The sequence below is a fragment of the Lemur catta genome, chromosome 8, assembly GCF_020740605.2.
Source record: "Lemur catta isolate mLemCat1 chromosome 8, mLemCat1.pri, whole genome shotgun sequence".
Classification (NCBI taxonomy): domain Eukaryota; kingdom Metazoa; phylum Chordata; class Mammalia; order Primates; family Lemuridae; genus Lemur; species Lemur catta.
The window spans coordinates 87,718,708-87,732,144 of NC_059135.1; the positions used below are offsets into that span (position 1 = coordinate 87,718,708).

Genomic DNA, 13,437 nt, shown 5'->3' on the forward strand with positions numbered 1-13,437 from the left:
AGCATTTCCTTCAGATCTTCCTAAACCCTTTTCCTCTTATCTCTACTCTTTTCTCTCCTTAAATGTTTCTCATCCCTTCTCTTATGTGAGCATTAAAATATTTTATTTTTATATATGTATTAAAATGTGCTGTTTTAGTCTTCAGATTTCTACAGTCCTGATTTTTTTTTAAATTCTTGCAATATATTTCCTATATACTCATTCTCTGAACTTCGACTCTTGTGATTTTTTTTTTTGAGTGTTTTCAGAATTTCAGGTTTTAGTCTGAAATGTCGGTTCTTGATGCGTTCGTGGCTGAAGAATGACCAGACATGCCAAAGTAAGGCAAGCATGAAAATGAGGTTTATTGAGGAGAGAAAGATGGGATTATAAGGCAAGAGCAAGATATAGGTTTACAGAGCATGATAAATATGCCACAGATGATTACCACGCCCATTGTTGCAGCAAAGGGAGAGCAAAAGGAAGGGCACAAAAAAATGGGCTGGTTATGTTCTGCCTCTTGTTTTATAGTGCCCAAATTGAGACCTCCTGGTGGCTCAAACATCACCCTGGAACCACTTTGGACAGTTGGGAGTTGCATGACCTGAGTCTTATTGCACATGCAGATCTCCCATGAGCCTCTCTGAAAGCCCATTGTAGGGGGGTGAATCGCAGCAATACCCACTTTGATCCGTAGGAGACCTGGAAATTCCTCTTATCTACCTAACAAAAACTCTTTCAAATGTTAAAGTGTGCTGATGGTATAAAGCCAGTGGTTTTAAAGAGCGATTTTCTTATTTTTTGTCATTTAGCACTTCGCTCTCTGTTGGAGAAGATGTTGACTTTTTGTAGTTGAGCCATCAAAACACTTTTTAGATTTTAGGATATGACTTTATTTTTTAGATTGTGTCCTGTCCCACAGACATTTTCTTTGAGCCAGGAGCCAAATTAGTTTTTAGTCTAAGCAACTTGTAAAGTTAAGTAAATTAGGACATTTTCCTTCACGTCTCTTAAGAATTGTTCTCTATGATCATTATCAAATATTGTAATTTAATGGGCTGTATAACCAATATATACAGACTTTACATGATTTTATTCTTTTGAGATATTCATTTAAATTATAAACCTAAGGCAGTAGAACAGTAATTAATATATTTGGTTTTTGTTCTCCCAAATTTAGAAAATTATTTTGCTATAGCAAAATTTAAATTTAGAAATGATTAAATAAGTTATGGTATATCCATACAGTTGGATGCTATATGCAATTATTTTTGTTTTGGGGAAGAGCCTGTTTGTTTTGATTATCTATTCACTGTTTTGTATTAAGTTCATTAGATCCTTCTTTTGGTGTTATTTTGAGAATAATTCATTGATGAATTGGCTCAACCTAGGGAATTTGATTTTGGCGAGAAATGGAGTCCTGAGTCTTGATCAGTCTGGTAAACTGGTTAAATGGAGGTTTCCTAAAGAGAGTTGCTACTGCAGTGTGTTCCCTACTTCAAATATCTTTCTATCTTATTTAGAAGATGGTATTTCACACATAAAAGTAACAATTAGGCTTGTATACATGTTTAGCAAGTGGTTGAAATGTAGAGTTTATTGAAAGAAAGGATGACTAATAGTTAAAATGATTAGGAAAGACTGCATGGAGGACCAGCCAAGGCATATTGGGGAAAAGTGAGTAGTAAGTGCAGTGTGCTTGGATCTGGGTTCATGTAAGCAAGTGGTAGCAGACGCTTGTAAAGTTAAATTGGAGCTGATTATGGAGAACCTTAATATTCACCTGAAGGAATCAGAGAATTACATAATTTTTTATCTGGAGAGCAATTTAGGAATTATTTTACAATGAATAATTTTATACAAACAGGAGCAAGTTTGTACTTACTGTAGACAGTAGAGCATCATTTGAAGATTTTTGAGTTAGGCATTGTGATATTATAAAATATATATTTGGTCTTCCACCCTTTTTCCTGACTGACAATTCCTAAAATCCTTAGAAACTCCAAAGTGATATCTTTTTGTATGCTAATGAGTTGACTGATGGCTGGCAGCACCAAGGTAGCTTCAGGATGGGGCTGGTCACCCGAAAGACCAAGGCATGATTAGAGGGGATGAGGCTTTCATCCCCATTCCCTAACCTCCAGGGAGGGGAGAGAAGCTGAAGGTTAAGTTGATCACCAATGGCCAATGGTTTGTTTAATCCATCATGCCGAGGCCATGAAGCCTCCTTAAAAACCCAAAAGGACAGGCAGGGTTCAGAGGGAGCTTCTAGAGAGGTGAACACATGGAGGGTAATACCTCACCCTAAGCATCTGTTCTATATCCTTTGTAATGTCCTTTATAATAAACCAGTAAACCTAACCATTTCCCTGTGTTCTGTGGGTTGCTTTAGCAAATTAATCGGACCCAAAGAGGAGGTTGTGGGAACCCGAACTTTTGAAGCCAGTTACTCAGATATTATGGGGGCCTGGACTTGCGACTGGTGTCTGAAGGAGAGGGGCAGTCTTGGGGACTGAGCCCTCAACCTGTGAGATCTGATGCTGTCTCTAGGTAGATAGTGTTGGAATTGAATTAGAGGACACCCATTGCAGAGTTGATGGCTTGCTTGTTGGTGGGAAAAACCCCTTACACATTTGATCAGGAAATCTTATGTGTTGATTGTTGTGTGAGAGCAGAAGAATAAGCTTCTGCTTTTTTTCCCCCTTACAACATTGATTTTTAGTGATATTATACTGTTCTCCTTTGTAGGAGTTGCAGAGTTGGAAATTCTGTTGCATGTTGTTTTAAGGTATAGGAATTTGAACTGCTGTGGTGACATATGAGAATAAAAGTGGAGGGATTAATATGAAGGGTCAGACTGAGGAATAATTAGGTATTCTTTCACTAAATATTGGTCAGACAGTAGTAGACTTTCAGGTAGAGTGTTTTGGTTTAGACAGTTTTAGACTGTCTTGTATTGAGCAAGTCTTTATTTAGGTATAGTACACTATTCAGTTCCATTAGTCCATTGGGGGATGAAAGTATACTATTTAGTTCCATTAGACCACTGGGGGATGTTGGCCCTAGTTCCTGTCAGTGCCACTATAGCCTGTACTTTTTCAGGTACTGTTTTAATTCTACACTCTTATTTCAGCTTGAGTTACTGTTAGTTTCAATGAGTTCAATGAGAACAGATTATTCGCATCAGTTGATGGTGATTTTGTGCATTTGAGCAATTAGTTCTAATTTTTTTGTCTGCAAACCAGTGGAGTGTGAGCTATTCAATCATGCTGACCTCCATCTATTATAGGAGTTTTTTTTTTCCCCACATTTGAAGGTTTTACATTAATAAGAGACTGGATTGGAAGAATAAAAAATACTTGGTGGTAGAAGGGTGATAAAAATAGATACAAGCTACAGTCTGAGAGTCTTCTACAGACTGATTTTGGTTTATGGGTAAAGGGATAATTTGTATTATAACCGTAATTATTTAAAAGTTCAGATATTTGCATGGCTTTTATGTGATTATGGAAGGAATAGAAAATTTAGAGAGAATGTGAGTTGACATTTATTAAGTGTATACTTTGTGCCAGGTACTGTGTTAAGTGCTTTACCTTGTTATCTTATTTAATACTCAGCAATCTTGAGTTAACATTTTCTAATTTTATAGATGACGGAATCAAAACTCAGAAATTACTATTAAATAATATTTGTACTTACAAGGACAGAGGTAGTTAACTATTTTGGGAGGTTCTGAAAGTTTTCATACAGAGGCAGTTGATACTTAACCTGAATTTTGCAGGATAAATAAGAGCAGTATGGTTGCCTTTGGGGTCTGAAGGAGAGCATCTAATGTAGTAGGAACAGTGTTAATAGTGTCTCAGTGGCATGAAATGAGTTGAACTGTTCAGTAACTGCCAACAGTTTTAATGGCCAGGGAGTCTAATGTGGTGTCAGGGAGGCTGGGAGAGGTTGTCAGGGACCAAGTATTAAAGGCACTTTTTTGTATGCCTTGCAAAGCAGTTTTATTTTATTTTTTTAATGTGAACAGTGGCAAACCTTTGAAGGGGTTTAGTTAATAGAGCAGTATCACATTTTGAACAGCTTATGGTTTCCTCTTATTTTTAGTGATTTAGTCTATTTGGTACACTCAATTCTTGAACTTAGTTTTGGGGCTAAAACATCTCCCAGAAGGGTTTTGTTTTTTCTTCATTTTATATTAGAAAAAAATTCTGCAGATGTTATTAGAGTCCAAGAATGTCAACAGCAATTTGCCTGCCTACTATTTAATAGTAGGTTTGAATATGGAATAATATAAAATATTGTTACTTTCTCTTTAAAGCCTGCTCATAGTTAATAGCTTTTTCCACATAGCCAACAAGTGTCCAGCTATTTCCTAAGTAGGTCTCACATGCTGTTTTAACAGTAAAGCTCAGCTTTTAATATTAGGTCATTAAATATGAAATGTCCTATTTTGAATCAAAAGTTTAGTATGTCTTAAACAAGAAGCAGTACAATTAATCAAAATATGTGCCTAAACTATCCACATAGTTTTACCACCTTAGTGGTAGCTTGTTTGTGCCAGCAGTGAAGAAGCCTAAAAAGCAAGTGGCGATGCAATTGTGAAAGGTGTTTTCCACAGCTTGATGAGAATTTAATATTTTTCCTTGCAGGAAGTGGTCCAAAGCCTGGAAGAAGTGGTAGTCAGTTGGTGCAAAGTCTGGTGAATAAGGGGGATGACAGTTTCCACATCCAGCTTTTGTAGTTTGAGTGGTGGTGTTTTTTGTGGCCTTGCAAGAGGATTGGCCTGTCTCTGTTGACAAATCTTGGCTTCTTAATCTCAAGCATCTTCATCGTTTCATCTAATTGGTTGCAGTAGACATCCCTTGTAATCGATTGACCAGGTTTCATGAATCTATAGTGGGTAGTACCAGTACTGGACCACCAAACAGACACCATTAGCTTTTTTTGATGAGTATTCGGTTTTGGACTATATTTAGGCACTTCGGCTTTATCCAGCCATTGTGCCGAATGCTTGCGATTGTCAAAAAGAATCCATTTTTCATCACACATCACAATGTGGTGTAGAAATGATTTGCCTTTATGTTGTGACAGCAAAGAAAGGCAAGCTTCGAGATGATTTTCTTCTGACACTTGTTTAATTCATGTGGTACCCATCTATCCAGCTTTTTTACCTTGTCCATTTGTTTCAGATGGTCTAACATTGTTGGAATAGTAACGTCAAACCTTGCTGTTAATTTACACATAGGTTGAGATGGATTTGCTTCCACTACAGCTTTCAGGTCATCATTATCCTTTTTTTCAGGTCTCCCACATGGCTCATTTTCAAAATTAAAATCACCAGAACGGAACTCTCAAACCATTGATGTACTGCGTGTTCATTAGCCACATCCTTCCCAAACATTTCATTGATATTTGGAACTGTCTGAGCTGCATTGGTCCCACAGTGGAACTCATACTTGAAAATGACACAAATTTTTGACATATCTATGGTTTCACAAAAATTGCTCTAAAAATGAATTTGAAAGATAATCACAAGCCAAAACATGCATTTGAAAGATTGAGGATGTATCTTCACAATAAAAAAAACCCCGCAAAACAAAAAGTGTCAAAGTAAAATGTCAGTGATATCAAATGTCAAACTTAGTACTTAAGGAAATTGGACATTTCATGCTTAACAACCAGATAGTTTCTAATCATTATTTATATTGTTATTTTATTATAAGAATAATAAAAATTCACTGTGGCAAAACATTAAAAAATTATATTTACTTTTAAATAGTAATTCATTTGAATGGTGTGAAACGATATGCAATTAAAAAATCTTCCACTCATCCCTGTCCATCACTTATTAAATTCCCTTTTCTGGAGACAACTAAAATTACTGATTTGTTGTATATTTGTTCAGAGATGTTTTGTGCCTATACAATCAAATATATTTTATATGTTCTTACCCCTCATTATTACTTTTATATAAATGTATTAATACCACACTTGATTCCCTGATTTATACCTTGCTTTGTTCAGTTCATATTACATTTTGAAAATTGTTTTATATCAGTACATAAAGAGCTTCTTCAATCTCTTTTTATAGGTACATAATATTCCATAGCATAAATAAAGCGTAGCTAGGCTTGGTAGTGTGTGCCTGTAGTCTAAGCTACTTGGGAAGCTGAGGCAGGCATATCACTTGAGCCCAGGAGGTTGAAGCTGCAATGAGTTATGACTGCACCACTGTACTATAGCCTGGACAACAGAGTGAGACCCTGTCTCTTTAAAAAAAAAAGTCTAGATTGAGAATAAACCTATATGTTATTAACAACAACAGCAAAAAAACAAATTTAGCATACTTAGTTTCTCCAGTTTGATGGAAATTTAGGTTATTTCCAATCTCTTTGTTTTATGAGCAAGATTATAGCAAATGACCTTGTTTGTATGTTATTTCACACATGTATAAATATCCCTGTGAGATCAATTTCTTGAAGTGAAATTTCTGTTCAAAAGCTATGAGCATTTATAATTTTGATATAATTTTGAAAGTATAGATGTTAAATGAACTGAAACTATGGAATTTGGTATATTATTTACCTACAATTGAATCTTGCTTGCTTTTTAACAAATGGAAATCTAAGGATGAAATTTACAATTACTAAAATATTAGTGAAATCTTTATAAAATTCTTTTTATTTTTCAGGTATACAAAACTAGGATATGCTGGAAATACGGAACCACAGTTTATCATCCCTTCCTGTAAGTATTTCTTCTAAGCCACAAATGAGTGGATTTAAAGATCTCTTTCCTAGTAATTAAAGTGAAAGAAATAATAATGTTTTAACATTCTATAATATTTAAAATACGATTTTAAAAACCTGATTTACCAAGGTCTAAATGTGGCCTCATTTCTGCACCTGTGACCATTCATTTCAATTCTCGGTTTAGCTCCGTGCTTACCAAATCTAGTAAATATCTTTTTTAAAGGGGAACCAAATTATCTGATAATTAAACAGTTTTCTGCTTTGAGGATATTGCTTTTAACTCTGTGGGTGTAACTAATTATTAAGTAACGCATTCACCATCATACACCTACAAAGACTGTTCTTTGGTTTGTAGGTATGACTATTGTTTGCAGAGCCTGTACCTTGTTGACATCTCTGATTGAATGCCCATGTTTCAAAATAAGAACGGCATGTCATCTTTAGAAATTTTGACCTCACCTGTTTTCTAATATCCCATAACCATGCTGTCCCCATACATTATGTCTTTAGAAGAGTGTTTTTGTTCTATTTTTGTTAACTTTGCTTTAGCTGACTGTCAGCTATCTTTCAGTATTTTAAAGAAATACTTTGACATTTTGTTTGTTAGAACTCTAGTTTGTTAGCATAGGTTATGTGTTTGCTCCTTGATGGACCTACTTTTGTATTTTTGACTTTCAAACAATTCATTATTTTTGTACATAATATAGTAACATCTTTGATCTACTTGTCTTACTGCCAAATTAAGACTTTTGCACATCAGATGACTAACCTTTTGCGCCTCTGCGTGGTGGTCCTAACTCTTGGTTTAATTTTGGGAGTATCATTAGTTTTTCATAGTGGTATTTATGTGACAGAATTTTTTTGTGTATTAGATTGTTATTTATGAAAATAAGGAGATGGTGAAACGAACATGCAGAGAATATTGAGAGCAGCTTAGGCTTCACAATCAGTGAAATTGAGAGTAAGGTAGGAATTGTTAGGCTTGCTGAAAACTGCAGATCTTTGGTCTCAATTAAACATTCCTTGGACACAAGTCAGCTCAACTGTTTTGTCATTTGCATAGCAGGAACAATATTAAATGTGTGAAATAAGAGAAATACATTGTCAAAATTATACCTGAAAGGGGAATTGTATTTAGGGCTTTCATCCACTTTTTCACTTTGTAGAAACAAACCTATTTGCCTTTTGCACGTCTAATTTTTTGGCATACTTTCTAGGAATTGATTATGTAAGAATTTAGGCTACTACCTAAATTTAATACTTTTTAGATACCTAGAATGGATTTTAGGTGACACTGATGAAATAGTTCATACATGTGAGTATAGTGGTCTTGCTTTGGTGGTACTATTGCCTTTTAAAAACTATTTTATTCACACATATTTTTTTCCTATACTGAAGGACAGGTTTGCTTTTCTTTACGTTTTTCCCCACATTTATATATCAAAATATTAGTCCTTTTCTGTCTATTTTAAGAATCTAGTCACGAATATTGACTCTTTTTGCTAATTAATGTGGAAGTACTTCTGTGGGCCAGTAGTTGACTTTAGGTGTGTTTGAATTTAGTATTAGACCATTGTGTATGAGTTTCCTCAGGCTGCTGTAACAAAGTACCATAAACTCACTCCTGTAATCCTAGCACTTGGGGAGGCCAAGACCAGGAGGGTTGCTTGAGGCCAGAAGTTTGAGACTAGCCTGAGCAAGAGCAAGACCCCATCTCTACAAAAAATAGAAAAATTAGCCGGGTGTAATGGCGCATACCTGTAGTTCTAGCTACTTGGGAAGCTGAGGCAGGAGGATTGCTTGAGCCCAGGACTTTGAGGTTGTAATGAGCTATGATGATGCCACTATACTCTAGCCCAGCTGACAGAGAGAGACCCTGTCTCAAAAAGCAAAACAAAACAAAAAACAACAACAAACTTAGAATTCTGGAGTCTAGAAGTACAAAATCAACGTGTTAGCAGAGCCACACCCTGGCTGACAGCTCAAACCTTCCTCGCCTCTTCTAGCTTCTGATGTTTCCTCAGGATCCTTGGTGTTTCTAGGCTGGTAGATAATATCACTCCAGTCACACAGCTGTCTTCTTGCATTGTGTCTTCACATCATCATCATTCTGTGTGTGTTTTTCTGTGTCCAAATTTCCCCTTTTTATAAGGATACTAGTCATATTGGATTAGGGGCCACCCTGATAACCTTATTTTAACTCAGAAACCCTGTTTCAAAAAGGGCATATTCTAAGGTAGTGGGGATTAGGACTTCAACATATTTTTTTTTTTTGGGGGGGCACAATTTAGCCCACGGCAGTGCTTATTTTGTAATCTCTTAATTTATAATCTTTTGTAAGGCATTACATTGTGATCAAGTGTTTATTTCAGGAGATTACTGAAGTGTTTCTGCCAACTTTGCAAAATTTGGTTTTGGTTATATTCTTTTTTTTTTTTTTTTGAGACAGAGTCTCGCTCTGTTGCCCAGGCTAGAGTGAGTGCCATGGTGTCAGCCTAGCTCACAGCAACCTCAAACTCCTGGGCTTAAGCGATCCTCCTGCAAAAGTCTCCCTAGTAGCTGGGACTACAGGCATGCGCCACCATGCCCGGCTAATTTTTTTTTTCTATATTTATTTTAGTTGGCCAGATAATTTCTTTCTATTTTTAGTAGAGACTGGGTCTGGCTCTTGCTCAGGCTGGTCTTGAACTCCTGACCTCGAGCGATCCACCCGCCTCGGCCTCCCAGAGTGCTAGGATTACAGGCGTGAGCCACCACGCCCGGCCCGGTTTTGGTTATATTCTTAAATGGCTGTTTTAAGTCTTTGTTGGAGGCCAGTGTAATCTTGACCTTTTGAACTTTAGGATCTCATCATTGTTGAATTCATTGTTTATTTCATCCCTCTGCCAAAATATGCAGTTTTTGGGGTTTTTTTTGTTGTTGTTATTATGAATTTACAGCATGTTAAAATTCATTTGCCTACTATAAGGAAGCTTTTGATTTTTTAGTTTATTTTTCCACCCACCCAGTATTTTTTTTTGAGACAGAGTCTCACTCTGTTGCCTGGGCTAGAGTGCCGTGGCATCAGCCTAGCTCACAGCAACCTCAAACTCCTGGGCTCAAGCGATCCTCCTGCCTCAGCCTCACAGGTAGCTGGGACTACAGGCATGTGCCACCATGCCTGGCTAATTTTTTCTATATATTTTTAGCTGTCCAGATCATTTCTTTCCATTTTTAGTAGAGACGGGGTCTCGCTCTTGCTCAGGCTGGTCTCAAACTCCTGAGCTCAAACGATCCTCCTGCCTCAGCCTCCCAGAGTGCTAGGATTACAGGCGTGAGCCACCACGCCCGGCCACCCACCCAGTTTTAATGCTGCAGATGCAGTGTTTGTAATCAGCAGATACAGACATTGCCACTGTTTCTTACTGATGAATATAAATATATGATCTGGAAAAACTATACAGATACGGTTTGAAGTTATTTTCATATATCTTTATTTTTCAGGAAATTTATAATGAGCCATCTGGATGTCTATGCACATTATAAATAAATTACTGGAGAGAGTTTCTAACATTTAGAAGACTGTGGATTTAAAATTTGTTTTCAGTTATTTTCTACCCACCTTCTTACGGTATAACTGTTATTAAATGAAACTAACAGTTGAATGCCAGATCAATTTAAGTACATTGAGTTAATTATTTTGAATGAAGAACTTGAAAGATTCAGAAATTTATAACTTAATTAAAAAATACATAACAAGTTTAGCTCTGGAACTGTATGCTTTAAGGGGGGATTGTAGATTTTACCTAAATGAATTGAGATTTCCTTTTGTATATGTGATTAAAGTTTAACAGATCCCTGTTATATTTAAATTACTAGAACACAACAGTGAATAGCATAGAAATATGAAGAAAGTTTGTTTTTAAAAATTCTCCTTGAAGTTTTTCTTTTTCTTTTATTAGTGTTTTTTAGTTTTTTCTTTCTGATTGTCCATCACGCATATGTGTACTTGTTTGGATTATAATTTTACTCAGAATCAAACAAGAACTTCCGTAGTTTTAAAAAAATGTAACTGAAACATTCCCACAGCAATACTTCTTTTTTTGGCTTTCTGCTTTTGAAGCTTTGTCTTTGAGTGGAAGTTGAGATTTCGCTGTGTAAAATGAATTTTATCACTGGTTTCTTATGACCTTTGTGCACTGGTTTGACATTTTAAATATACTAGGCCATATTTTGATTTATAACACTTTATAATGGAGGAAGTATAAGTTGAAAGTTTGTCTCATTTGAAGAAAACGAATTTCTTTACATGTCTCAATAACTTATTTTAAAGGTATTGCTATTAAGGAGTCAGCAAAAGTGGGTGATCAGGCGCAAAGGAGGGTGATGAAAGGTGTTGATGACCTAGACTTCTTCATTGGTGATGAAGCAATAGAAAAACCTACATATGCAACAAAGGTATGTTTTTATGATTTGTGTAAATAAATAAGATTTTCTTTCAAAAATTAATTTGTTCAATGATTGTGCCCTCTGTAATTTCACTTTATTATAGACCTAATACCCTCAACTTCTTTTTTTTTTTTTGAGACGGAGTCTCACTCTGTTGCCTGGGTAGAAGTGCAGTGGCATCAGCCTAGCTCATAGCAGCCTCAAACTCTGTGGGCTCAAGTGCCTCAGCCTTCCGAGTAGCTGGGACTGCAGGCATGCACCACCATGCCCGGCTAATTTTTTGTATATATTTTAGTTGTCCAGCTAATTTCTTCCTATTTTTAGTAGAGATGGGGTTTCGCTCTTGCTCAGGCTGGTCTGGGACTCCTGAGCTCAAATGACCCTCCCGTCTCGGCCTCCCAGAGTGCTAGGATTACAGGCGTGCGCCACTCCGCCCGGCCCCTCCACCTCTTCACAATAGAAACATCTTTTTCTCTGTGGCCCCCTTCCCTGTCGCTTTAAGTCTGCTTTTCCCCCCCAAGAGGAAAATTTTTGCCCTTTCAAGTGAGCAGTGTTTACTTTTCCACACCCCCTTGAAGGCCTTCAGTGGTATTGGCTTTCTCTGACCTCCACATTGCTGCATCCAGAGATATTCTCCTCCCATCTTTATTCAAACCCGTATCCTTTCTCTTCTTTTGGAAGCTTATGCCATCTGGAAGTCCTGCTCTCTTTTTTCCTCTTTTTCTTTTTCCATTTCTCCTTCCTACTCTTTCCTCTCCTTGACTCTTTTCATTGAGGTATAACTATATACAGTGAAGTATGTAAGTCTTAATTGTACAGTTGGAATAATTTTTGTGACTGTAATCTTGACAGTTCAAGATATAGAACAAATCTAGTACCCAGAAGCTTTCCTTGTGCTTGCTCCAACATTCACCACTTCAGCCTCACCAAAAAGTAAATACTATTCTGACCTTTATCATCTTATTTTTTGATATTGACTTTGCCTAATTTGCAAATATTCTCTTTTGTACTTCTTTTCTTCCCTTGTCTCATAATTTATTCATTAATGAGCAACTATCATGTGTCAACAACTTTGCCAAGCACTGAGAGTACAGTGGTAAATAAGAAAAATATCTTCCCTGACTTCAAGGCTATTATAATGTGGTGGAAAAGAAGACATTGAAGAAATAATCACAAGTGGGTTAGAAAAAGGAAAGCAGAGGATACTCTCAGCATGTATCAAGTAGTAGCTAACCTAGTGTGAGCATTCAGGAAAGTCCTTGAGGTGTAAATCTTTAAGCTGAGGCTTGAAGAATAAAATAGGAATTAGCTGGGTGAGGTGTGCAGTCCGAGTTATTTTAGGCAGAGGCCCCAATAAGCGGGGATGTTTAAAGTATGAGGGAGACTGGAATTACACAACCAGTGTGCCTGAAGCATAAAGAATGAGGTGGACAGAAGTGAGGAGGCTGGATGATAGGCCAGGAAAGAGCGTTGAAAGTATTGTTAGGCCATGTTAAAGAACTTGAACTTTACCCTGTGGGTAGTATTAATGGGTTTAACTAGAGGAATAATTTTAGTGCTTGAAAGCACAAGTATCAAAGCCTGCCTGTTTGGATTTGAATTCTGACTGTGCTGATTTCTAATTTTGTGAAATCATTCAGTGACTTAACCTTTCTGATTTTCAATTTCTTCATCTGTAAAATGGAGATATTAGTGCTTCAGGATTGTTGTGAGGCTTAATGAGCTAATGCCTATAAAGAAATTGTTGACTGAGTGCGGTGGCTCATGCCTGTAATCCTAGCACTCTGGGAGGCCAAGGCAGTAGGATTGCTTGAGGTCAGGAGGTCAAGACCAGCTTGAGCAAGAGTGAGACCTGGTCTCTACAAAAGATAGAAAAATTAGCCTAGTGTGTTGGCGTGTGCCTGTAGTCCCAGCTACTTGGAGATCTGAGGCAGGAGAATTGCTTGAGCCCAGAGGTTACAAAGAGCTGTGATGATGCCACTGCACTCTAGCCTGGGCAACAGAGCAAGACTCTATCTCAAAAAAAAAAATTGTTATACTGTAGTTCTTTGTACATAATGTGTTAACAAATTAACAAATTTGTGTTCTATATTTGTGTTCTAAAAAGGGAATTGACAAGGCTCATACTTTGGAAAAAGGAGAGCTTTATTCCTTATAAAGGGTAGCAACCTGTTTGGCAGCCGTGCCAATAGGTTGGGAAGCAGAGCCCCGGCCAGAAGCCAGGCACAGGTACTTCAAAGAAGAGACAGAAGGGAAGAGGATTTTATACTGAATG

The 13,437-nt window shown here is 36.9% G+C and overlaps 1 protein-coding gene across 1 annotated transcript in view; it reads left to right on the forward strand.

Annotated features, from left to right (window-relative positions):
* Positions 1–13,437, forward strand: part of ACTR3 (actin related protein 3) — a 69,243-nt gene that overhangs the window by 17,804 nt on the left and 38,002 nt on the right. Inside the window, exons 2-3 of the mRNA XM_045559449.1 lie at positions 6,674–6,729; positions 11,047–11,171. Of these exons, the coding sequence (XP_045415405.1) occupies positions 6,674–6,729; positions 11,047–11,171 (181 nt within the window). The remainder of the gene's footprint in view (positions 1–6,673; positions 6,730–11,046; positions 11,172–13,437) is intronic.